Source organism: Nerophis lumbriciformis, linkage group LG09 (genome assembly GCF_033978685.3).
Source record: "Nerophis lumbriciformis linkage group LG09, RoL_Nlum_v2.1, whole genome shotgun sequence".
NCBI lineage: Eukaryota > Metazoa > Chordata > Actinopteri > Syngnathiformes > Syngnathidae > Nerophis > Nerophis lumbriciformis.
In genome coordinates, this window is record NC_084556.2 from 19658028 (window position 1) to 19685585 (window position 27558).

At 39.0% G+C, this 27558-nt stretch overlaps 1 protein-coding gene across 3 annotated transcripts in view; it reads left to right on the forward strand.

The window, feature by feature from the left end:
• Positions 1-24478, forward strand: part of ephb4a (eph receptor B4a) — a 93250-nt gene extending 68772 nt beyond the window's left edge. Inside the window, exons 6-17 of one of the 3 annotated variants that reach the window (XM_061962368.1) lie at positions 5457-5792; positions 5869-5993; positions 6566-6731; positions 10135-10234; positions 13758-13825; positions 13948-14061; positions 14408-14655; positions 14725-14940; positions 16565-16714; positions 19630-19823; positions 20279-20437; positions 22289-24478. In XM_061962368.1, coding sequence (XP_061818352.1) covers positions 5457-5792; positions 5869-5993; positions 6566-6731; positions 10135-10234; positions 13758-13825; positions 13948-14061; positions 14408-14655; positions 14725-14940; positions 16565-16714; positions 19630-19823; positions 20279-20437; positions 22289-22397 — 1985 coding nt within the window. In that variant the 3' untranslated portion in view covers positions 22398-24478. The remainder of the gene's footprint in view (positions 1-5456; positions 5793-5868; positions 5994-6565; positions 6732-10134; positions 10235-13757; positions 13826-13947; positions 14062-14407; positions 14656-14724; positions 14941-16564; positions 16715-19629; positions 19824-20278; positions 20438-22288) is intronic. The other 2 variants (XM_061962369.1, XM_061962370.1) reach the window with 2 other exon arrangements.
• Positions 24479-27558: the final 3080 nt, after the last annotated feature.

A 27558-nucleotide genomic window follows, 5' to 3' on the forward strand; every position in this document is an offset into this window, starting at 1 on the left:
ACTATTATGCACATACTATATTGTTCTTGTTGTACACTTAGAGCTACATCTAGGACCTTGGGTACCAAAGTTTGTGTCATCTCATGGATGCTGGTATGACAATGAAGTTCTTTGAATTCTTAAAAGTTCTGTAGGCATCCGCGGAAGGGTTCCCTTAATGTAAATGAAGCTTCTGATATCAAACTCCGTCTAGCTGATGTGACCCAGGAAGAATTAATGGCCAACAACTTCCAGTGACAGTAGAGCGTGGAATAATTGGATAAGATAATAATGGAGTAAGATCTAAAGGAAAACAGGCTACTGTTTGTTCCTAGTGCTTGATCCTTCTCCATTTGATGTAACGTAACATTGTTTTTGGATGGTAAAAGCTGTAGAGCACCAAAACTGCTTTTTGAAAAGATTATGTCCTGGTGCCATGCCTTAGCCCACCACTGTCAATGGTGTGTGGCACGCTTTAGGTGCAAAATAAGCCCCGGCACGATTAGCGTACTGTGGGTAAGAAGTACTTCTTGTTGGATGTGTGAATTGTGGGGAGGGGGCTTAGCAGTTAGGTGTGCTTCCTCATAGTAGCCATTAAAGAGGATGTGAAACTTGGCGTTCTCACTTGACACAAGTGTGATATCACATGAATGCAACCTGATTGTTACTGATAATGTGAATTGCAAATTACTTAATGAACCCGTTTCTATTCCCGATTTAGTTTTTTCGGTCCAGGCTGCCTCTCAATCTAAATCTGTTAGCCGACGTTAAATCTGATTTTCAAGTGTGAAAATGAATCACCTTCAAACTACATTCCCCCGGGTGATTGCTTGTGTGTGTGAGTGTGTGTGCGTGTGTGATGTTGGCCCACTTGGGTTTCCAGTGAGAAAACTATTTGCACGTACGGCAGCTGGAGGCTCGGTGACAAAGCTCTGTCTCCTTGGCAGTGGCAGTCTCAGTGGCTCTTTGCTTCTTCTCGGCTCGAGGCAACAGCTATCTCCTCACCATTTTCAGACAACGATCATTATCATGCGCGTTCCGGCGAGGCGTAATTGGACCAGTTAAATTCTGCCACCATACGCTCCTGCTGTGACGCGAAGGGCTCTGCGGGATCATTGTTCTGCTTCCTGGCTACATGTAAAGACCAAGTAATATGTCTTTAGCGGCAAACAAATGCACTGTGTAGGTCATGAAAAGGTGAACCGGTGGTAAAAACGGAGCGTGAGGGGTTATAATTGGATTTGATGGAGACATTTGATACACTTTGATTGCATCAGATTTCCACAACAGGCGCAAAAATGAAATTATTGGTTAATTTTGATTTTATTAGAGGGATTACACAATACAAACATTCATATGATATATATGATGTGAAGTGTTTCCAACATGAGGTTAGATTGATGATGATTGATTAAAACATTTATGGATTGGAGTTTGTGGAATTGATTGAGTGAATCTTGAAACAGTTAAAGTGGAACTGTACTTTTTTAAAATCTGCCCATCATTCATAATCCCTATGTGATACAAGAACACACGTCTTTCTCTTTTTTGTGCATTATAAATAGTGAAAAACTGCTAGCAAGAAGTGTCTAACAGTACAGGTAATGGCAATTGACCTATTTCGCCTCTAAAGCCCTCTAGAAACATCAGAAAAAACCTCCAACATTGTTTTATATACATGCTGCAAGTATATATGTAATGGAGTATTTGTCACATTAAGGATAACATGTAATTTTTACAGTATTTTGGTCAGTTGGGGCGGTATAGCTCGGTTAGTAGAGTGGCCGTGCCAACAACTTGAGGGTTCCAGGTTCGATCCCCGCTTCCGCCATCCTAGTCGCTGCTGTTGTGTCCTTGGGCAAGACACTTTACCCACGTGCTCCCAGTGCCACCCACACTGGTTTAAATGTAACTTAGATATTGGGTTTTCACTATGTAAAGCGCTTTGAGTCACTGGAGAAAAGCACTATATAAATATAATTCACTTCACAATTCACATTTTGAGCATTACCGGAACTTCTCTCCTGGGCGCATAGATTTCACAGAGCACAAAGGAACGAATGCTACTTCTGTCGACGACAACAGCATCAAGAGCCCGTTCAGTGTTAATCATTGTAGACTTCATGAGAGATGACAACGACAATTGCTTTGGGACAAATGAGGATCCAGGACCTTAGTTTTTTTAACCTGAATATAAGAAGGATGAGCCACACATTTTATAAGCTGGGTGCTGAGCAGGTCCATCTCTAGTGAAACACTAAGCCATTGTCCTAGCGTCAGCATTTAGCATTAGTGCTATATGTTTAATCGACAACATAACAAAATAAACACTTACTACCATATCAACTTTCACTGTGATGCATACTGATGGGATTGTTGTATCTTTCAGCACCAGAGTAATTTCAGCATAACCCTCAGGTAAAAAATGCTGAGAACAAACAACCATCTTGCTCAGACTTCCAAGCGATGTCTTCGGATCTAAGTTGAGAGCCAATATAGGGCTGCACGATTAATCAACATCAAATCGACATTGAGGTTTTAGTTAGTGCGATAAATATTTTTTTCATTTATTTCTGCCATCACCGGTATTTGACTGACAGAAGTGTTTGCCAATCACAATTGTTGAGCCTCGCGTTTATTTGTCTCTCTTCAAACAGGGAGAAAGACGTCTCACTCCGTACATCGCTCTCACCACCTGAGCGCATTTATTTAACAGTAGAATTAACTGACCACAGTGAGCCCTCTTTTCAGTCGTTCACAATCTTTGTCTCAGTGAGGGGAGAGCAACTCAGCGAGACCGCACACCCAGGAAGCACAAACAGAGAGCCTTGACGCGCCTGTGAGAAGTTCTGCAAAGTAACTCAAATTAGGACGAAAAAAATATGATTACAAAGCCAAATGTCCGATTGTGTAAAAGTAACATGTATTCCTTCACTCGTTATGCATGTTATGTTTCATGCATTCATATGTATAAAATATAAAAATTGCTAATTGAATCACAATCGCAATTTTGGAGAGAAAAATCGATATTAGGATTTTTCTCCACTGATTTGGTCAGTTCAGAGGTTTAGTTGGTAACGTGTGGAATATCAAAGTTGACCAACTTCTCGGCTTATGGCCACAACCTTTTACTATATAGGTGAGAGGCATGATTTATAATTTAGCATTCACTTTTCCAGTAGCTGGCTTACCTCTCGCTAGTGACTTGTATGAGCAATGTGAGTGTCTCTGTGAGCAAAGTGCTGTATTACTATGACAGAAAAGTAGTTTCTCAACGTAAGCTCTCACAATGTTGGTATAGCTTGGTTATTATGCAGGTCACAGTATGTAGATAGAGCATTGTTGGCGTGTTTTTGCTGTGTTTTTAAAAGAACAGATGACTCTCCATTACCTGTGTTTTTTCAGGAAAGAGAAAGACGTGTATGTCTTCATCTCTCATAAGGATTGTGAATGATGGTCAAAATTCTTCCCAAAAAAGTGCCCAAATGAGTGCAGTTCTTGGCTGTAACCATCAGCGGCGCTGTTGATCTGTCTCAATTATGATTAAATTAGATGGAACTTTATTGATCTCCAAGGGAATGAAGGATCCAAAAGCAGCAACACCACATAGAGATACAGGACAGTGGCAATAGCATCACAGACCACAGCTAGTAGATCAAACCAAACAATATAAGTATGGATAAAAAAACAATATGTGTAACAATAATCAAGTCATTTAATTTCACATTGTATTGCTCATATTATCATTATGTCCCAGTCCACCATATGGGCTACTTCTGCAGATTCTTCTGGAACTTAAGAGTTTTTGTCATAAAAATATTATTTTTTGTATTTGTTACCAACATATTAATATACAATTATACCTAAAGAAAAAAATGTATAATAAAAATTAATAAATAATAAAATAAATATATATGTACCGTATATATATATATATATATATATATATATATATATATATATATATATATATATATATATATATGTATGTATATGTATATATATATATATATATATATATATATATATATATATATATATATATATATATAGTGGCCTAGTGGTTAGAGTGTCCGCCCTGAGATCGGTAGGTTGTGAGTTCAAACCCCAGCCGAGTCATACCAAAGACTATAATAATGGGACCCATTACTTCCCTGCTTGGCACTCAGCAACAAGGGTTGGAATTGGGGGTTAAATCACCAAAAATGATTCCCAGTCGCGGCACAGCTGCTGCCCACTGCTCCCCTCACCTCCCAGGGGGTGAACAAGGGGATGGGTCAAATTTCACCACACCTAGTGTGTGTGTTTGACAATCATTGGTACTTTAACTTTTTAACTTTTAATACATATATATATATATATATATATATATATATATATATATATATATATATATATATATATATATATATATATATATATATATATATGTATATATACGCGGTATAAAAACTATTTAAAACAAATTATACTGATAATTAAGGAAGTTATTGCAGCTAAAATTATCCTCAGATAGTTAAAAAAAAAAGAGGTTTACATTGAAAAGCATTTAAAGTTTTAAAAAAATACTTGATTTCTGAAATTACAAAAGTTGTCTGCTTGTTAGATGGACGAATACAATTAATTGTATGCACGATTTGCTATAAGCACAATACTATTCACTTTGGTATGATCAAGTGAATTACCGTATTTTCCGGGCTATAGAGCGCGGGATATAAGCCACACCCACAACATTTTAGAAGAAAAAATTATTTTTGGTGACGTCTTTGTGAGTTTAATGAGGAATTTGTCAAACTGATACAATACAAAATAATGTTGTTGTAAGTTAATAATACTAACACAGACACTCGTAAACATGTTAGCTAATGCTCACGACGCTAGCGTCATTACAATACGATAGCGCATACAAATATGCGTGAAAACACTCCTACAGACATCACACATGGGACTCTTTAGTAAGTACAGTTTTACTGATACTGTAAAACTTACAAAAGTTGCTTGGAGTGATGAATGAAGAATCCATACCAGTAGAAACGCTATGGATGGCTAGAAGTCTGAACAGCACTCTGGTTGAAAAACAAAAAAGCACTTCCAATAAATGGAAGGACACTGCAGCACCTGCAGTGAACAAATCTGTCCAAAAGATCGGGCCATAACACAAACAATAAAAAACCCTATTTGCTTTTTTTTTTTAATGAAATTATTTTTATTATTGCCGTCAGCGAAGAAAAATCCACAAATTAGCCGCTCCGTCTAATAAGCCTCACGGTTTAAAGTGTAGGAAAAAAGTAGCGGCTTATAGTCCGGCATTTACGGTAATCACTTTCAGAATGTTTACATTTTAAATATGTAATTTACTGCATTTATAGGGTGCGACATAAGCAAAAGTGCCTTAACTCAACCCTGGTAAAGACTGCTAATAAACTGTTACTCACAGTGTTTGAGCAATTAATTGACTATTGCATGTTTACCCACAGGGCCGCCCTCAGCCCCACGTAGCATTGCCTCGCAAATCAACGGCACCTCCCTCCGACTGGAGTGGAACGAGCCTCTGGACGATGGCGGCAGAACTGACCTGAGCTACACAATCAAATGTTTCTCCTGCCGGACGCCGAAGGGACCATGTTTATCATGCGGCGATAGCGTCAGCTATCGACCAGCCCAGCAGGGCCTGACGAGTCGCAGGGTGGAGATGTGGGGCCTGTTGCCTCACACCACCTACACCTTCACTGTCCAGGCTCTCAACGGGGTGTCTCAACTCAGCGGCAAGGACCCCGCCAGCGACAGTGTCAACATTACCACCAGCTATGACGGTAACAAGACAGTTGCAAGAAATGTATGGAGAATTGAAAGCAGCCGCTAAAATATTCTTTACTATCTTCTGCACAGTGCCGTCACTGGTGTCTGTGATTCAGAAGAGTGACTCCACAGAGAGCAGTCTGACTCTACATTGGTCTGTCCCTGTGCAGCCACATTACACCATCCTGCAATATCAACTACGCTACTGTGAGAAGGTAAGTTAGTCTCCAAACTACACTAAACTTTGAATTGTCTTTTATGCACACTCAATTTTCATATGAACATTAGATAATGCAGCATATAATGACATCCAACACAGCTCCAATCAACTCCATTGCCTTTTCAAATGTAACAATGCTCCATTTGATTGATTTAGTTCATAACTGTGATTATTGTTTTTGTTGTGTAAAACGGCAAAGCAATTATTTTCAGGCTAAATAAAGGAACCAAATTATAAAAAATCTCGCTGTGATGTACTGCAGGCACATTACATTAATTATATGATAAACAATTATTATCTGTAAAGGCATAAAATTGGTACAACTCATTAGATTTTGTCTTCTAATAGTCTGTTACTTCTAATTAACACTATGCAATTATCTTTTGTTGTTATCAAGCAACAGCCTTGAAAGCTGTGATTAATTTTGGCAGAGACCACCGGAGATAAACGCACAAAGTGCAGTATTTTTGGCGTCTGGTGTCTGACATGTCCGTCGTCTCCTCACTCGTCGCAGTTTCTCTCACACCTCCGACCCTGCCAAACAGTGTTCTCATTCTGTGTGTGCAGGAGCGGCGCAGTGAAGATCAGTGCCACTACGCAGAGAGCAGCAGAAACCAGGCCGTGCTGACGGACCTCCGCAGGGCCACGCAGTACGAAGTGCAGGTCCGGGCGCGCACTATGGCTGGTTTTGGCAGCTTCAGTCCTGCAGCCGTCTTCCGCACCCTGCCTGACGGTAATGCAAAAACAAATACTAAGGCTGGAAAGGACCACCGTCAAGTCCAAACAATCTTAAATCTGTACACCTTCATACAGTAGATAAACATCTATATGTCCGAGTCTTGTCATTAAGAGGAACGCTTTATTTACTGTTGGATTAAGCATTTTTGCACTTACTTAGACTGCGTTCACACTTGTGGTCCGGACATGTGCACACTTTGCTGGACCTTCGCTTAGTGTTCACTTTGGTATTTTGCCCTGCGCAGCTAAGAACATATACATAAAGCAAGGACATGATTGGGTAGTGTTCGTGATTTATTTTGTGCCGTAACTCAAATAATCCAAACCGAAATACAGTCTGCCGGGTTATATATGTAGTTTATTTTTATACCTAGCTATAGTTACCATCCTAGATTCCACAAAAAGCTTCTATAATATACTTTTAAAGAACACTGTGGTCACACATAAAAAGAGAGCAGAAACAACATTTTGTCCTACATCAGGGGTGTCCAAAGTGCGGCCCAGGGGCCATTTGCGGCCCGCAGGTCATTTTTTAACGGCCCCACGGCACATTCTAAAAATACGATTAAAAAACATAAAAAGTGATATAAAAAAGCAACCATGTGAAATGTAACAAGAAAATGTTGCAATGTTTAGTCTAATAACACAAAGCTGCCATGCAGGCTGTTTCTTTCTTTAAAAAATAATAATGAATCAAAATCAATGTCATTATGAATTATTGACCTATTCAAGGCTCCAATTACGTCACATTAAGTGATTAAATGTTGCATATTTTGTGTTTGCCATATAAAAAACTAAGCTGTTTTTTTAAATAAGGGCCTAAAACAAATACACAAAAAACATAAACCACAATACAACTTATAATTGACGGATAGATCTGAAGTTGATCTCGAGATTATTGTGTTAAAAGTAAACAGTAAAAAAAAATTATAATTTATTTTTTAACACTTTAAGGAGTAGGACCCTTTTGGATCCCCAATAATTTTAGTGTGATTTGTGTTTAAGTGTCGTTGCTCAAAAAAAATAATGAATTAAAATCAATGTTGTTATGAGTTATTGACCTTTTTAAGGCTCCAATTATTATATAATCTGAAATATTCCACTTAAAAATTTTATTGGATGAAAATATTATATATTTTGTGTTTTTATCTTAAAAAACTGGGTTTTCTTTGACAAAAAGAGCATACAACTTAAATCTTTAAAAGCGTTATATTGACAGATAGACCTACCGTATTTTCCGCACCATAAGCCGCCCTGGGTTATAAGCCGCGCCTTCAATGAACGGCATATTTCAAAACTTTGTCCACCTATAAGCCGCCCCGTGTTATAAGCTGCATCTAACTGCGCTAAAGGAATGTCAAAAAACAGTCTGATAGGTCAGTCAAACTTTAATAATATATTAAAAACCAGCGTGATGTGGGCGCGCATGGAGTCGTATATCAACATGGACGGAGCTGCGTGAAAAAAGCCACCCGGCCTCTTCGCGTAAACTTACCATAACCACTCGCTCATCTTTTCTTCATCCATCCATCCCTTCGAGTTAGCTTTTATGATGACGCCGGCTGGAAAGGTCTCTTTTGGCAAGGTCTTCCTTTTGAATATCACCATGGGTGGAAGTTTCTGGCCATTAGCATGGCAAGCTAGAACCACAGTGAAGGATGACTTCTCATTCCCTGTGGTGCGAATATTCACCGTACGTGCTCCCGTTGTATCCACAGTGCGGTTCACAGGAATATCAAAAGTCAGTGGAACCTCGTCCATGTTGATAATGTTCTCTGGCCGGATCTTTTTTTCAGCTATCTTGTTTTTACAATATGCACGGAAAGTAGCCAGCTTTTCTTGAAAGTCTTTAGGCAGTTGCTGTGAAATAGTAGTCCGTGTGCGGATGGAGAGATTGCGTCTTTTCATGAACCGGAAACCTGTCGCTTAGTAGGAGCCATTTTGTGGTCTTTACAGATGTAAACACACAAAGGAAATGAAACGTAATATCCGCGCGCTTCTTCTTCTTCTTCTACGCGGGCGGGTGGTTGCTTACAGTAGAAGAAGAAGCGCTTCCTGTTCTATGGGGGCGGGTGCTTACCTTGGCGGTTGCTTGCGTAGAAGAAGAAGCACTTCCTCTTCTACGGGGAAAAAAGATGGCGGCTGTTTACCGTAGTTGCGAGACCGAAACTTTATGAAAATGAATCTTAATATTAATCCATATATAAAGCGCACCGGGTTATAAGCCGCACTGTCAGCTTTTGAGTAAATTTGTGGTTTTTAGGTGCGGCTAATAGTGCGGAAAATACGGTAATGTTGATCTAGAGATTTAACCCTTGAATAATAATACAAATAATAATACTGAATAATGACACATTTTAAATATTTTTTTGACCAAAACCCTTTGGAGTCCCCGGGATCAAGCCTGAGTGGAAGCCTAAATGTATGTTTTTTATACATATATTGTATTGTTTTTTGAAATAAAAATATATAAAAATGGCCCCCGCTTGTTTTGATTTTTCAGTGTGCGGCCCTCAGTGGAAAAAGTTTGGACACCCCTGTCTTACATACTTGTCGTTTTTGCATGATTTTAACAACTGGTCTTTGTTTTTGGTCTGTACAGACAATGTAAAATTTGCATTTGAAAAATAGGGAAATTTCACAGAAAATAAGGAAAAATCCCTTACTCTCTCTGGTTTTCAGCGCCGTTGCATTTATTATATCAATAGCATGTCTGTTTCAGACTCATGTAAGGTCAAGCAGTCACGTTAAGTGCCAATCAATAATGAAGTACGATAGTTGCACAGGAAGTTATTTCACAATAGAAGCTTGCTACATACAAATAAAGAGTATATATAACACACAGTATGACTTAAAACTAGAATTAAACAACATTGTTAATTGGAGCACATAACTAACAGAGTTATTGATGGCCAGTCCATCCCTGGAACCTGCTTTCTTCCTGGTCCAATATAATGTACTTTAATCTACACCTGTAATGTTACAAAAGCAGTGTTTGAAAATGATCTCACTCGCAGCAACAAAGCACCTGTCTTAAAATCATTTTCATCCTAAATATCTCTCTACTGATTGCGACTTGCTCTTACATGTATCTAACATTTGACCACTGATTGGTCAAATGCTAAACATTCTCAGAAAGCAGTCTGAGCTACGGTTTTCCACCTGGCATAAGTGTTTGACTTGTCTTCATTTAATATTGTTACATTATTTTTGGACCTTCAAAAGGGATGGAGACAAAAACTGCCTTTTAAAGAATTGCAAGGTCCGCCCCTTCCTCCCTCTTTTAATTTCCTGAAAACAGAATGTGGTGATTTTTAGTACATTAATTTAGGTCGTGGATATGCCTCGCCTCCCTCGACTTGTGCGGTTGCTTTAATGCTCTCCTCCCCTTCGTCCAGGACACGACTCTTCCTCCCAATTCTTGGTGCCAGGCATCCTTATCGCCGTCGGGATGCTGCTGCTGGTCACTTTCATCTTTGTGGCAGCCTACTGCATACGGTGAGAAAGGAAGAGTAGGAGGAGACAGACACTGAAAAAATAACAGGAAATTGAATAATAAGGGAATGTGAGGTTTTATGGAGTTGCACTGCTTTGCTCTGGTGTTTTATAACGATCATTTGTTATCTCGCACTCGTCTTTATTCCTTTGTGAAGTGAAGCAGTGTCTGTTTTGCTTGCGCGGCTCAAACTTATCCTGCTCATTAGGAAGCTTCTTTTTTTCTTTCCCAAGCTTCATTGTTGGAGTAAACAGTGCAAGATGCCATCTCAAGCAGAGAAAGTGTGTGTGCATGTGTGTGTTTATGGGTATATTATATGAGTGTGTGAGGTTGAGATGACGGTAGAGGTTTGCAGGCAAGGAGAGACAGGATGCAGGCGTCCCAACCCTGTTTCCACAGGACAGGAGAACAATAGCAGTGACCTTGTGACACACACACACACATACACCGGTGGCAGAGGCCCAGATTTGCCTCTAAGTAAGGGTGGTGCATTAATGCTATTTTAGGCTTATGAGGTAGAGCGATTAGAAATGGACGAAGGCAGCACTTCAGTAGCAACATGATGGTTGAAGTCTTCCAGTATGAGAAGCAATAATAACATAGAATCCAAGTAAACAAGTAAAGGGTCGGAGAGAAATGACTGTACGGTGGTTTAGTGGTTTGTGCATCTTGCCCGAAGTCAGCTGGGATAGGCTCCAGCTTAAATGAGAACAAGCGGTATAGACTAGATCAGGGGTTGGCAACCCAAAATGTTGAAAGAGCCATATTGGCCCAAAAATACAAAAAACAAATCTGTCTGTAGCCGCAAAAAAATAAAAGCTTTATATAAGTCCTATAATGAAGGTAGTAGTAACACATGATGTAAGTGTCTATATTTGCTATAATAGCCTACAATCAAAATGACTGTCGCAGGCTGACGCCAATTTTCAGTGACAGAAATGTTGAATTTAATATTTATTCTACATTACAACATTGGAAAACATTAGTTAAACGTAGGCTTCTAAGAGAAAAATGTAATTAAAGATGATTAATTTAAAGGAATTTAAATGAGCTCACATATACTTACAAACGAGGCACAATGATGCAATATGTACATACAGCTAGCCTAAATAGCATGTTAGCATTAATTAGCTTGCAGCCATTCACTGACAATATATGCCTGATTAGCCCCCACACAAGTCAATAATATCAACAAAGCTCACCTTTGTGCATTCACGCACAGCATAAAACGTTTGGTGGACAAAATGAGACAAAGAAGGAGTGTCATAAAACACGTCTTTTTGTGCGAGCTATACATGTAAACAAACTGTTGCGTCACAGTCCACACAACTGCAGTGAGTTCAAAGACCGCCGAAATAATTAGGACAAAACAGCGCTCGCAGTGGGATTTAAAAAAAAAAATAGAAAGGTGTATATCATGTCTGTCCTCCTACAGAAACCATATTAAAACCAAAAATATTTTTTCCCATCTTTTTCCATTTTTATACATTTTTGAAAAAGCTCCAGGGAGCCACTAGGGCGGAACTAAAGAGCCACATGCAGCTCTAGGCCGCGGGTTGCCGACCCCCGGACTAGATGATGGGGGGGTAAAAAAGTAACATAGAATAAAACTTTATTTTTACTGTTACTATTAAAATAAGTTTAATATCTCTTAACAATTAGCAGCATTGATTATAAATAAAAAGTAGAATATCAAAAACACACAATACTAATTCCTAAAGCTTATTCATCTTACTATGTGAATTACAACTTACTTTACTATTTATTTATTTATTTCAGAATGTTATTATTCATGGAGTAAATTGTGTACAAATTGAGAACAGGAAGTGAATAAATGTGTTAGGAGTTAGTATGAAATGGAAAAGCTCTGCTTCTTCTACTCCTTTCCAACCATAAACAAAGTACTTTCCAAAAGTAAACGCATCATTACCTAAAATAAACAAGTTAATCAATATTCTATAACGTTTGTCCTCATTAGAGAGCAAAATAAAAGTGAAGAAAACATTTTCTTTTCTGATAAATGTTTTTCTTTGGGCAGCAGCTATACATAAATATACAGTATGTCCATATACAGTAGAACACTGAATTAGAAGAACTGTTCACATTCATTTTCAATTTCAACCAGTCAGTCTTTTTGTTATGGGTTTTTTAATTTATTAATTTATCCTGCATACCTTGTGCTTTACATTTAAAGTAGGGCTGTCAATTTTAATAAGTGAACTCATGTGATCAATTGCAAAAGAATATTGTGTTAATCATTAACAATCATGCTACTCCGACTATTGGCAAATGTCACTTCAAAATACACCTCAACGGAACTTCATATAAAACCAAGGTAATTTGCATGGAAGCACAACAAGTTTAATACAACATCAAAAAGCAAAACACGTTTTTGAGGCAGCCACAAGCTAAAATGATCAACAATAAGCAGTGGGCAACAGACAATGTTGTCAACAAAAGTTAAACGGATACATTAAGTAACGCCTTTGTAGCAACTCAAATTAATTGTGAATAATCCAAATTCAAAAGGGATTTAAAATAATTATCGTTTGACAACACTCATTTGAATTGATCCTACAGACTATTTGCTACCATTCATTTACAATATTTGGGACATTTCACCAGATCACTGCCATTTCTTTGTCTTTTGTAGCTTGCAAAATAAACTTAAAACCTCTTTTTTTCAACTCTAAATCTAATAATACACATATTGGACTACTCAAAACGGACCTTGGTCATTCTCAGACAACTTTATTTCATTTTTGTACAAGGTGACTTATTTGAGTAACAGGACTGAAAGTAAAAGGAGCGAGTTTGTAGCATATGATTAGTAAATCAATGAAATATAGCCACATGCTATTTTTACAAATAGCATGTTGACACTAATCTCTATATAGTGATTCAGCAAAAATGTAATTTAGACATTAACAAATAACATAAAAAATAATTTTTGGTAACAGGATTGTGTTAAGATTTAGCATTTGTAATAGTTGAAATGTCATCAAATATACAGAAATATAAAATAAGTAGACTTACTTTTGGCATTCACATGTCCTGTAGAATATCTGAATGATGCAACTTTCTGTGGACCATGTGACTCGTTGAACATTCCACATTTTTTAGAGTGGGTAATGTGTTTGTTAGGGTAACAGGACTGAGTGAAAACCCAGCGACATGATTAAAGTGTGAATTCTAACCTAATATACACTTTGTCAAGGTTTTGAATTATTGTATTTCATGGTAAAATCTAAGTTTAGGAAGCAGTGCCAGACAACAAATGCTTTTTTTTCAGTGTTTAGTGTAGTTAAAATTATTTTTTGAAATTTTGCACTTTGCTTCATAGAAAAATAATTTGCAGTTTTTCTTATCATGCATTTATAAATTGTATTTCCTGGCGACGCAAATACCAATTGGGTAGAATAGCCGTTATAAGAGGCTTCCACTGTGTGAGGGATAAATACATTCTGCATTGATGTGCAGAATTGATCTCTCCAAAAAAAACATTGTGTGCTGATTTTGTTTTAGCAGCAGACACAGCCGCATGAAAGATCCAGAGCTGAGTGACAAGAACAGCCAGTACTTAGTTGGCCAAGGTAACTTTTGACAACACGCTCACATCATGAAAAATCCTCCTTTTATTCTTGACGCCGCTTGCAGCTCTCTAACCTTTGTTTTCTCTTCCTTTCCCACGACTTTGTTTGCTTTTCCCTCTTAGGGGTCAAGGTTTATATCGACCCCTTCACCTACGAGGACCCCAATGAGGCCGTGCGCGAATTTGCCAAGGAAATCGATGTTTCCTTTGTAAAGATTGAGGAGGTTATTGGAGCCGGTAAGCCCGCTGTCTGTATGCTTGTGTAACATGAAATGATAAACTTGTTCTAGTCGTCTATTTTCTGATTATCTTTCTTTTGAAATGGCTTAGTTTAGAATCTAATTTGCTAGGTTAAATTGATTCAGTGACATTTAAAAAGCCATTTCCGTTATTCCTCTTTATCAGGCCGAATTCAATATTGCAGCACAAAGCTATTAACTGATAAACACGTTAGCAATATTAGCAGCTCCTATTCAAAGCAAAGGGCAGGACAAGCTGCGAGCAAGCGCTCCATTTACTTGACGTCTGAATAATGTCAGCGCCTTTTAACGTGCGCTAAATGAGACTTTATGTATGGCTGCAGGAGAGTTCGGGGAGGTGTGCCGCGGTCGACTGAGGGTCCCTGGGAAAAAGGAAAACTACGTAGCAATAAAGACATTGAAAGGCGGATACACCGAGAAGCAGCGGCGCGACTTCCTGTCTGAAGCGTCCATCATGGGCCAGTTTCAGCATCCCAACATCATCCACTTGGAGGGCATCATCACAGCCAGTTGTCCCGTCATGATCCTCACAGAGTTCATGGAGAATGGCGCTCTGGATTCTTTCCTACGGGTCAGTGTGACTCCCAAAATAAGGCCATCCATCGTGCTCCTACTGAAACTTCTTCTTCTCGACTTTTAGCTTAATGACAGCCAGTTCACACCCATCCAACTCGTGGGGATGCTGCGTGGCATCGCCTCCGGCATGAAGTACCTGGCAGAGATGAGTTACGTCCACAGAGATCTGGCAGCCCGAAACATCCTCATCAACAGCAACTTGGTGTGCAAGGTGTCCGACTTTGGCTTGTCACGCTTCCTGCAGGAGAACTCCTCGGACCCCACCTACACCAGCTCCCTGGTGAGACCACTACCCTCCTCTGTCTTGTTGTGTGCAACTTAGAGATGTGCAATATGACAAAAATGTATATTGCAATATAAATTGCAGCTTCCTGCAATAACTATATATGTCACAATATTTTATTTGGCATATAAATGATAATAGAACAATTTCAAAAGGAGTTAAAAAGGCTCCTAATTTAGCTATGCTATAACACATTGATTCTCAAACTGAGGTATGCCAAATAATCTAATATTATTACACATATACTACATACATTTATACATTTTCATTTAAAACTTTAAAACTGTATTTATTTTGAATATCTATTTCAGTACAATGTTTATTTAACTTTTATGTGTAATTAATTTTATTTCAGTTCAGTTCAGTTCAATTTATTTTGGACACGCATACCAGATTGCAATTGTGTACATTAATTAAGTATAGTATTTTATTTTACTATATTCAAACACAATGATACTGTTCAAACTGTGTGTGATGTTACAGTGGCCAAAATTTTTTTATTTGCTTGTTAGATAATACCACTGTCTTGTTTTTAATTAATACTTAGGCCTACTGCGCTACTTTATTTTAATGTTGATCATTAAAGTGGTACTTGGAGAGCCCAGTGTTTTTCTGAGGTGCCACTTCAGAAAAAGTTTGAATCCCACTGCTGTAACATATTGCGTCATTTCCGGTTGTATTATTTTCTCAAAAATATTATTAATCTACTTGCTAATTTACTGTTAGTATATAGTTGTTTTTTCTAGTAAAATGGTTCTATACACACTTCACTTCTATTTTTTTAATACTTGTTTTGTGTTTTGTGTGATACTACAAATTTGAGTATCGCTCCAATACCAAGTAGTTACAGGGGCAGTATTGGTCATACTGATGTTTCTACGGATACCTAAAATTTTCAAGATCATTGAATGGTTACATTTTTGATGACAATTATTCTATTAAATATTACAATAATTGTGTTATTACATTTTATTACATGCAAAACAAGAATTGTGCAAAATACCTAAACAAAAAACAAAAACTATTTCCTCGTATTTCTTAAGTTTGTAAACAATAACAAAAAACAAAAAAACACATGTTTGTGATTTAAAAAAAGAAAAAAGTTCAAGTTACTGTAGAATTGACAATACTATACTTGGTATCATAACTGTCGATATTTGTATCAATCCCCCCGTTTACATTGAAGAGCTCCATCTTAGTGGTTTGCTGTGCTTTTTTTGTATCATTCTACTGTGTGTAGTGTAGCATGTTTAGCTATTCTTTGTCCACCAGTGATAATGATAATTGTAAGAAACATACTTTATCTGCCGCTATGGAGGCAATCAGTTGGGTGCTAGCTCCCTAGCGAGGACGCTACATTGCGTTGAGGACGCGTTTGTTGGCTTGTCGCTGTCAAATACATATTCAATGCATGTCAAACATGCATTATCAGGATATGACGATAGTATTAAAAGCTCGATCGTCGGCCAAATTTATATAATTTATATCTTATATTGTCTATAATTTGCAACCCTAATGCAATTTTATGCAACATAGTCATGCATTCCAATAATCAAAGTACACCAACGAAAGCCTGCTTGGATGAAGTCTGAACCCCCCCCCACCCCCCAACTCTGTGCAGGGAGGAAAAATCCCAATCCGCTGGACAGCACCAGAAGCGATTGCCTTCAGAAAGTTCACCTCAGCCTCAGATGTGTGGAGCTATGGTATTGTCATGTGGGAGGTCATGTCTTTTGGAGAGAGGCCGTACTGGGACATGAGCAACCAAGATGTAAGTTAAGGACAAAAAAGTCCATGCTGTCTTATTTCTTCACAAAGATATATGTACTCGCTGGCCACAACTTTAGGGACACCTGCACGATGTTTTATCCCAAATTCATGGAGAAAAAACAATTATACTTCATTTTTTTGTAAAAAACATATTTTTTAAGGAGTTGATGACATGTCCATTGAAAGAGATATGTATTTGAACTTAATGAATACATTTTAGGAAAAAAAGGAATAAAATGAGATTTTGTATATACAGTAAATTTGAATGTTCTCAACCAATATGTTGACATATTTAAACACCGTTACAAAAACTTTGACAACTTACAAAAACAACTTTTTTAAGATTAAGGAGTCTGTATTGTCATGTGAACATAACACAATTTTCGAATGGCTCTCAACAAAAGGAAACATTAAATACGGTTGCCCCTTACAACATCTCACTTTAAATATTGCAGTTTCACCACATTGTGGATTTCTCTTTGTTGTTGTTGTTGTTGTTGTTTTTAAGTATAACAACAACAACAAAAAGAGAAATCCACAATGTGGTGAAACTGCAATATTTAAAGTGAGATGTTGTGAGCATAAAAATGGCTATATGTAATACAAATATAAATACTAGAGCAGTATTAACTAGTAGATGAGACCAAACCATTCAGATAACGCTGTTCAGTATCGTGGCCACTGATTGGCTCAGCATCAGGCAGCACTGCTGTGTTGGATTAAAAGACTGTAAAGGCGACTAAAGAGTATTATTTTATGTCAAAATGGCTCATTATTTTGGAAATTGTATTTAGGAGATAATATACAATTTGCTAAGCTCTATCTATGAAAATATCAGATTTATAATGAATGATTCCTACTTCGCAGAAATTGATTTATTGCGGTATTGCCAGGAACCAATCAACATCAATAAATGAGGGTTTACTGTAATGATTTTTAAACCCAATCTCCAAATATTGTGTTTTGAAATTCATATTTTGATACTATAGGGCTGATAATACCTATGAAATATTGCTCAATTGCAATTAAAAAAAACATTTACACAAATTAATTGATTTGTGGCCAAAATTTCAAAATGTTACAGCAATACTATATATTTTTATGTCAAAATAAAGCCTGTTTTGGGTTAGGGTTAGGATGAGCACTATTTCCTCATATCACAAAGCCAGTACAGATATATTACTCCTCCGTTGTAGCTTGATATCCTCACATTTTATACCTGTCTGGGTCTGTTAGAATAGAAACAAATAGACAGATACTGCTTTTCTGTTGGTCATATTGTTTTCTAAGTTTTTTTTGCACTTACAATAGCTGACCAATGGGTGGCAGTGTATGGCATGACTCATTAAATAGAATATGGACAGCTTGATTTGAGACGATCTCCTAAATGATTGGTCAAAACCCGCCTTGCGCGAATACAATGTTGAACACCAGTTTGGAGCCGCTGCTAAGCAACACAGCACTTCCCGATTAGATATTTCTTTTAATTTAAGAGTTTTTGCTGTGTAAACATGCACGCTTCACTCGTCAAAAATGCGGGAAGCAATGGCATCGCGGCAAAGAAAATTATGAAAAATAAAGGTTAGCCGGGAAGGCTAGAGTGCCAATGAATGACAACGGTATCTAGTCGGAGGTAAGTAAGCATATACATATGCATGGGAAACCTGGTATATCTCACTCACAGGAACACTAAATTAATACACTTTCCCTGACAAAACCTTTCTTCAAAATTGCACCTTTTCTGCATGTGTCAACAGTAATCCAAACTAAACTAATAAATATTGCAGTAAAAAGCAGCATTAGTTCAATATTGAACTTAATATTGTGATAATAAAATCAGGAAGCCATGCAGACTCGCCACTGGAAACCTATGAAAAATATGCAAAAAAACTAAGTAAAAGCACAAGCATATGTAGCACAGTGATTATCAACAATACAATGTGACATACTTCACGCAAAAGTCATAATGTGTTTGTAATTGTTGGTCCAAAGCTAAAAAAGATTTTTGGCAAAATGAGGTTGATACTTTTTTTTGGTTGTTGAGTGTATTTTTTTTTTTGTTATGTTTATTGCGCCGTCAGGAGCGTGTTGGACAGTCTGCTGGTCACTAAACACTGCATTATATATACAGTGAAATGCATCAAATATGCCCCCAAAACTACTTTGATGAAATAAGAGCATGTTTTATTGTAAGTTTATGAGCTGGAGCATGTTTCAGCTATATTTAGACCTATTATTTTGGTTTATTTTGTCAGGAAAACAGCTACTGCAGTTGCACAGCCGCACACATCCTTGGTGTCCAACATGGAGCCTGTGGTTTAGTTATCTACACTGTCTCTATACACTATACCCTGTGCCCTGTGACACACCAGCCTCCACAGTAGCGACAGATGCGCAACCTTATCATGCGTGTAAGAGCAAACAACTTTTGAATAGATGTCTACTGTAAGGGTTCTTTTAACAATATGTTTATTCTAGTCATTTTTCTGTGGTGTGGAACAGCACTGTATCATTTGTAATGTTTTCTAATACTGTAAAATTCTGCAATTAATAACTTTTAGTCAATTAAGCAGTAGCCTGGTGTGGGGTCTACAAACCCAACTAACCCCCGGGGGCTTGAGTTAGCGCTTTCTAAAATAAACTGGCACCAACATTTGAGGCTATAGGTGACCTCAAGGTAACACATTTTTCTTGCACTTCAAATCATTATTAAAGGTTAAAAATGAGTGTGGTTTAAAATTTTGGAAATAATACAGCCTTCTTCCACACACCTGGCTTTATTTAGCACATTTACACTATTTAGACATAATGTTTGTATTTTGACTATTAATAATATCACAAAATAATCAGAGATAGTAGTTAGTGTTTTCTTTGCGTTTGTCTCCATAATCACTGATTGTGTTTCCTCCCATGCAGGTAATCAATGCCATCGAGCAGGACTACCGGCTGCCCCCGCCCCCCGACTGCCCCACTCACCTGCACCAGCTGATGCTGGACTGCTGGCAGAAGGATCGCTCGGCGCGGCCTCGCTTCGCGGAGCTCGTCAGCGCCTTGGACAAGCTGATCCGAAACCCCGCCTCGTTGAAAATCGTGGCCCAGGAGGGAGCAGGGTGAGTGGACGCTTGTGTGCTTGACTGACAGGTCATCATCGGGGTCAGGATGGCGTCAAATATGCACCCTGACAACTATCACTGGTGTCCTTTCGTGACGTCTGCTCGCCTCCTTTTTCTTTGGTATGGAGCTGTGACAGTCACGTGACAGGCATCCTTCCTCCTGCTGCTCAGTCTTGTGTGGCACCCTCAAGTCCTGCTGTGACCTGTCAGCAGCTTGCTGTGCACGTTTCCCTCCATCCACATTCTAACTGTCCCCCAGCTGGTACGCAGCAGAGGACATTGCACCCCCTGACAAATCCCATTGTTTGTCCCTGTCAGTCACCCCAGCCCCAGATTATTCCTCCCAATGGTGACAGGAATGTGGCTGCAGGACATGTATGTGAGCTGTTGTTGCGGTGACAGTTGGTGTAAGTTGTCTCTTTGTTTTCCTCCTCTCCTCCCCCTCCCCCCAGCCCCTCCTACCCCCTGCTTGGCCAACGCTCGCCTCTGCCCCTCTCGTCCTGTGCCTCAGTGGGGGAATGGTTGAGGGCGATCAAGATGGAGCGTTACGAAGACAGCTTCCTGCAAGCCGGACTCACCTCTGTTGAACAGCTGGGCCAGATCAGCACACAGTCAGTTCTTACTTACTTGCCTTAAACTTCTTCTATAGTTATATATATAGTTCTGTTTGTTCTTAAAACACTCAAGACCAAAATCCGACCCGCGGGAAGTCTCAAGTATTTTTTTAATTTGTCCGATCGCTTCTATGTTAGCTACCTGTCTTTGTTTATAATGTCTATTTTCTGCTGGATCTACTCTCTAGTTTATGCTGCCCTTTTTTTTTTTGCTGCAGTTGTTACATATACTGTATTTTCCGCACTATAAGGCGCACCTAAAACCCTCCGATTTTGTCAAAAGCTGACAGTGCGCCTTATAATCCGGTGCGCCTTATATATGAACCAATATTGAGCCACAACAAACCTAAACTTCATTTTCATAAAGTTTAGGTCTCGCAACTACGGTAAACAGCCGCCAACTTATTTTTCCCCGTAGAAGAAGCGCTTCTTTTACGGTAAGCAGCTGCCGACTTCATTTTCCCACGTAGAAGGCGAAGTTCTTCTTCTATGGTTAGCAGCCGCCGACTTAATTTTCCCACGTAGAAGAAGAAGTTCTTCTTCTATGGTAAGCAGCCGCCCCCGTAGAAGAAGATGCGCGCGGTGCATGCTGAGATATATGACGTTTCATTTCCATTTGTGTGTTTATGTAAAGACCCCAAAATGGCTCCTATTAAGAGACACGCTTACGACGCAGAGTTTAAAGGGGAACATTATCACAATTTCAGAAGGGTTAAAACCATTAAAAATCAGTTCCCAGTGGCTTATTTTATTTTTCGAAGTTTTTTTCAAAATTTTACCCATCACGCAATATCCCTAAAAAAAGCTTCAAAGTCCCTGACTTTAACCATCGTTATATACACACGTCCATTTTCCTGTGACGTCACACAGTGATGCCAATACAAACAAACATGGCGCATAGAACAGCAAGCTATAGCGACATTAGCTCGGATTCAGACTCGGATTTCAGCGGCTTAAGCGATTCAACAGATTACGCATGTATTGAAACGGATGGTTGTAGTGTGGAGGCAGGTAGCGAAAACGAAATTGAAGAAGAAACTGAAGCTATTGAGCCATATCGGTTTGAACCGTATGCAAGCGAAACCGACGAAAATGTATTACTTTGTATTTATATATATTAACTTGTATTTTATATATTTTTTTATTATTGTTCTGTTGTGAAGAATAACGGCTTGGATGTACAGTGTATCCGGAAAGTATTCACAGTGCTTTACTTTTTCCACATTTTGTCATGATACAGCATTGATTCCAAAATGGAATAAATTCATTTTTGTCCTCAAAATTCTACACACAATACCCCATAGTGACAATGTGTTTTTATTTTGTAAATGTATTTACATTTTTTTAAATCACCTTGATGCACCTTTAGCAGCAAATTTTAGTAATCCTCAAGTCTTTTTGAATAAGATGCCACAAGCTCGGCACACCTACCTTTGGGCAGTTTTGCCCATTCCTATTTGCAGTGCCTCTCAAGCTACATCAGGTTGGACGGGAAGAGTTGTCTTGAACTATTTGATAAATCAGACTAATTTAGTGCATGGAAATGTAGTGCCTGTCACACAGAGGATGGTCACACTTTCTAAGAGTCCACTCCTGATGCTGTGGTGTCATCCCTATGCAGCTTGCCTGCTATGATAGGTTGTGATGTTTATCATTTATACTAAAATATTTTTTTGTAATTCAAAATTTTTAATTTTTGTATTTTTATTTTATTTTGGGGGGGAGGTGGGGGATAAACAAAAACAAAAAAGTGCCTGTTCTCTCAGTACCTGTATTATGTTTTCCCTATCGAATGAATAAATAAATATTGTAAAAAAAATAAAATCATTTTTTGTTTGTTTTCAACAGAGACTTGCTGCACATGGGTGTGACTTTAGCCGGCCATCAGCGGAAGATCCTGTCCAGCATCCAGACCATGAGTTTCCAGAACAAGAGCAGCACACCTGTGACCTTCTAGCGCCATCAGGACACAAAATGCCACTGTGGACTCCACAAGAGAGACATGGGAAGAATGTGTTATTGCTACCTGGACATCCAAGAATCCAGTCATGGCGGGCTGGGCTTTTTTTATACGGAGGATTTGAAGAGCGACAAATAAAGCAGACTGTGATGAAAAGCAGCTGCTTGTCAAAGAAGCTGGAGGCCAATGACAGGCCGTCACACTGTTGTGTTAATACACACAAGATCCACTTCCACACGCCTGCTTGCATCTGGATCACAGCTTTCATATGAACAACACTTGAACCGCGCAGGATTTCCCCCCGCCCCCCTGTTTTGTATTCATTTGATTTCGACATGACCTCCTCTTTACTCAGGTGCGGCGCGTAGAGCAGGCTTTGCTGTGCTGGCTCGTAATCATAAAACTCCTCTCATCCTCCAGCGTGATGATACAGCCAGAGAGAGAGATCAGCACTTGTGTCGTTACAGAGGGAATTCATCTCCGCGCATTCCAATGGTGTGTGATTTTTTTGTGTGTTTTTTTTTTGTGAGTGCGGCCGACTTCTCTTTGGCAACGAGCATATAGGAGACTCTCTGGCGTTAAAGCTGTCAGTGCGGATGTTCATCATCTTGCCAGTGCCGCTCTTTGAGGAAAATTTTCCCAATGAAAAATATAATAAGGTGATTTTGTTCTTTCCTCATTTAATTTGACTGTTTACTGTAATATTTTTCCTTATGTAAACATGGCGAAATGTTGAGTTTTTCTTCAAAAACGTCCTCTTCGATGCAGTGGCGCGTCTACAGTCAGAAGGAAATTCATATGGCCAAGGTCGTCATGGCTTAACTGACACATGAAACGTGACAACTTTAGCCGCCAGATGGTAGTAGTGTAGTGTCGGCGTGGCGCAGTGGAAGAGTGGCCATGCGCGACCCAAGGGTCCTTGGTTCAATCCCCACCTAGTACCAACCTCGTCATGTCCGTTGTGTCCTGAGCAAGACACTTCACCCTTGCTCCTGATGGGTGCTGGTTAGCGCCTTGCATGGCAGCTCCCTCCATCAGTGTGTGAATGTGTGTGTGAATGGGTAGATGTGGAAGTAGTGTCAAAGCGCTTTGAGTACCTTGAAGGTAGAAAAGCGCTATACAAGTACAACCCATTTATCATTTATCATTTAAATACCTTAAAGCGTGTTCTGTGACAATTCCAACTTTGATCACAGCATCAGTTGCTATGCAGAGTGGCGCTTTCCATCATTTTCAGCAGACTGCATCGCAAAACGATCCTCTCACGTGAGATCCAACCACGAACCGGCACTCCCCCAACGTTAACTACTGCACACAGCTCGTGTTCTCCTTTTAACGACTACAAGCGCTTGTTAAAAGGAGAAAATTCACATTTTTACTCCAGGATTTAGCCTCTTTCCTTAAGGGTAATACCAATCTTGCTGACATTTATGACAATTAGTTAGCATAACGTCCCCCAAGAGGCTGGCAGTGCTGCGGTGCATGGAGGAAATCCTGCCAAAGAGCCATGTTGGATACAACAACAACAACATTTTTCTAAATGGCCCATAAGACACATAAACCCTTTTTTTTAAGCTGCCATTTTAGATTTTAATTTGCACCACTCAAGTGATGTAACACAGACATCCCCCTTTCCCCCCCATCAGAATGTAGCTTACATATGGCTTTTCTATCATCTGGGATCATTTTCTGTGGCTTTAAGAAGATTGAGGCGTAATTAACCCTGGCGCTGATTAACCAGAAGCCCCTGAAATGAGGTGCAGGAAGTGTGTGACCAATTTTGATTCTTTTTTTGATATATATATATATAATCAATACAGAGTGGACTTAAAACTCCCAATCAGTGTAAATCAAACGGGCGCTTTTTTTTTAACGTTCACCGACGTAAACCACGACAAGCCTTCATCCAAAGCACTGGGGACGCCATCCAAGATGTTCCCGTGAAGGAGTATTAGGTACGTGGTCTTCATATTGAAGATCTCGACGTCGTCCGCTTTTGAAACGAAACATGTTTGATTACCGTCCTGTGTGTAGACTCGTTTGTATTCAGTATTCATAAATAAACTTACTCGTTATTATTCAGTGTCTAAGAGGTTTTATTTTGACTTGTGTTGATGTTTATTGGGTTGGACTTCATTGGGCTGGTCATACTGAAAACATTTATTTCCTTTTTTTATTTTGTGGAAAATGTTAGAGTCGGTTGGTGTTGAACCTCAAGATGCAGAGACAGCAGGTAAACATGACTTTCATGTCAAACACAAATTAGGACTAAGGCGCCGAGGAAGTGCACAGAAAACTCTAGCATACGCAAAACCAGTCTTGGCAAGAAACCACGATGCAGTCCCGACTACAGGCAGGCATGTGATTTTTCCGTCTAAAGTCGGAATTCCGTCTTTTTTAATCTCGGGGGGGAAAAAATAATTATCTCCCGTTTTTCCGTTTTTTTTCCCGACCCTAAATCAAGATTCGGTACGTAGTTTATATTACGCCGTAGTTGATTGGTCTATATGTTCCTTGTGACCAATCAGGGCATCTGTTATGAATGATGACGTTAATAGCGTCATGATTCATAATGGTTATTACCGCCATTTTCCATATGTAAACGATGTCGGTTCTCGAGAGAAAGGACGCTTTACAAGTAAAAGAAATTGATAAACATGTCAAAAATACGTTTTGATGGGACTGGATGGAAAGGGAAATCACTGATACTGTTGGGAAGAAGGAAGTTACGACTTTGTTCGGTGATTTTATTCGGAAAATCGATCGACCCGGAAAGGTTTTGTGCACGTGGTGTTATGATAATATTGACTATGGATCACGAGGTTTCAAGGCTTTGGAAGTACATGCGAAACGCCAAAAACATATGAAACAACTTGAAACAAGGTATGTTCTATTAATGATGTTTTCATGTCTTTAAACACTAAAATATTTTCTTCAAATGGTGCTGTCTTTGTTAATTTTAGCATGTTAAATTGGTGAAAAACCAGGAGCTTCGGTGGGCTTCGCCCCCTGGACCTGGCTGGGGGCCTTCGTCCCCTAGACCCCCGGAAATTTTTTCAGTCTTTTTCATTGTGGTCAAATCACATGTCTGTACAGGGCAGGCTGGTTTATAAAGGAGCCTGATTGGCAACGTGGAACAGGTGAGTCCAGATTAAAGTTAAAATACCAATGATTGTCACACACACTAGGTGTGGTGAAATTTGTCCTCTGCATTTGACCCATCCCCTTGTTCACCGCCTGGGAGGTGAGGGGAGCAGTGGGCAGCAGCGGTGCCGCGCCCGGGAATAATTTTTGGTGATTTAACCCCCAATTCCAACCCTTGATGCTGAGTGCCAAGCAGGGAGAGAATGGGTCCCATTTTTATAGTCTTTGGTATGACTCGATTGCCAATCAAGGTCAGTTGAGGGTGACCGCGCTCAAGCCAGAAGCGTGGCGAGGGCAAACAGGAAGTTAAATGAAAATAAAAGCGCAGGTAAGGAACTTAATACAGAAATATACTAAATAAAAGACCAAGCTTTATTTCATACTTTGTCCACAATGGGCAAATTAAAACAAACTCTTTGTCCCACTCCTGTTTTAAAGGATTCATTCCACAAGTGTGCTCTTTCTTTTAACCAGCTCAGTGGCCTTGTGGTTAGACTGTCCGCCCTGAGATCGGTAGGTCGTGAGTTCAAACCCCGGCCGAGTCATACCAAAGGCTATAAAAATGGACCCATTACCTCCCTACTTGGCACTCAGCATCAAGCATTAAAATCACCAAAATGATTCCTGAGCGTGTCCACCGCTGCTGCTCACTGCTCCCCTCACCTGCCAGGGGGTGGGTCAAATGCAGAGAGTAATTTCACCACACCTAGTGTGTGTGTGTGACTATCAGTGGTACTTTAACTTTCGTTGGCTTTTTGGTGTGTGTTTTTTTTTTTATCTGAGGGTGGTCGTAATGGCAAGGAGGAAATGTGATGATAACCGTAGAAGTGAAAATGGAACACGTCAGTGTCCTGGCTGCATGGCAACGTCAATAATGACGAGGTAAAAAATAAATGTACATCATATTTTTAAGTTTTAGTATTTTACACTTGTAGGACAGCTGAGAAGGTGGAAAAGTGAGGACCACATCATGCGTGACATGCAAGTTAAAACAGTTTTATGATACATAGGTTCATATCCTTTTTACCCTTAAAAAGCCTGATGCAGCCTCAGCGTGTCTTTAAATACTCCACTTAAGTGTGAAGTGCTTTCTAATTAGTTGCATTATGATTATAAACGTTATTGCAGACAGATATAAGAAATGCAATACAGCACAACAATTTAATCATTGCAGATGATGGTGATTAAGATAAACACCTTAGTCACTGCAGAATGGATCAAAGCCATTATGATTACATTTTCTGGATCAATGAATCACAGTATACTTCTGTACATCAAATTCATCCAGAAAGCATCAAAGGTGGAAAAGTTATGAGTGACAAACATATGACTTATAAGAGCTTTGGCAAGATTCTGAATGCATCATTATACTGTATGCAACCAGATGCTTTTTCATTCTGGCTTAGCACCGCAAGTGGTTGGCTTATTTTAATGCTTGTATGACCCTTGAGATTTGTAAAAAAAAAAAAAAATGTTGTTATTGAGTGCTACTGCCAAATGAGCCACCATGGGGTCGAAGACAGTTGCAAGTGACAGCACTTTGATAAAGAAGGCGAGAAACATTATTTAATTGAGGAAAGAACTGGTAGCAGAGTATGAAGGTGGTTCTCAACAAGTCTTTAATAAAGGTGAAAGTGACATTGAATGATCATTTATTCATTTTATCCATGTATTTCTGCGCATTATTCTCTATGAAATGTGCATTGTTTTATCTTTTTAATCTGGAACGGATTAATTGGATTTACTTGATTTTTATATGGGAAATGTTGCTTCAGTTTTTGTACGACACGGTTTTCGTGGGACCTTTTTTGAACGACTTAATGACAAACGATGTGAAATTATGAAACGGTGACAATCCATTTCTGTCCAAAAACGACTTAGGTCATCATTTTAGCCTTTGGAGACATAGGTTGACTTTTTTTGTCCTTTCAAAAAATCTTTGGCAATATTTTTGTTGTATTACATTATTTTTTTCCTAAGAGGATTTTGCCATGTTGAACTTTAAAATGCCCAC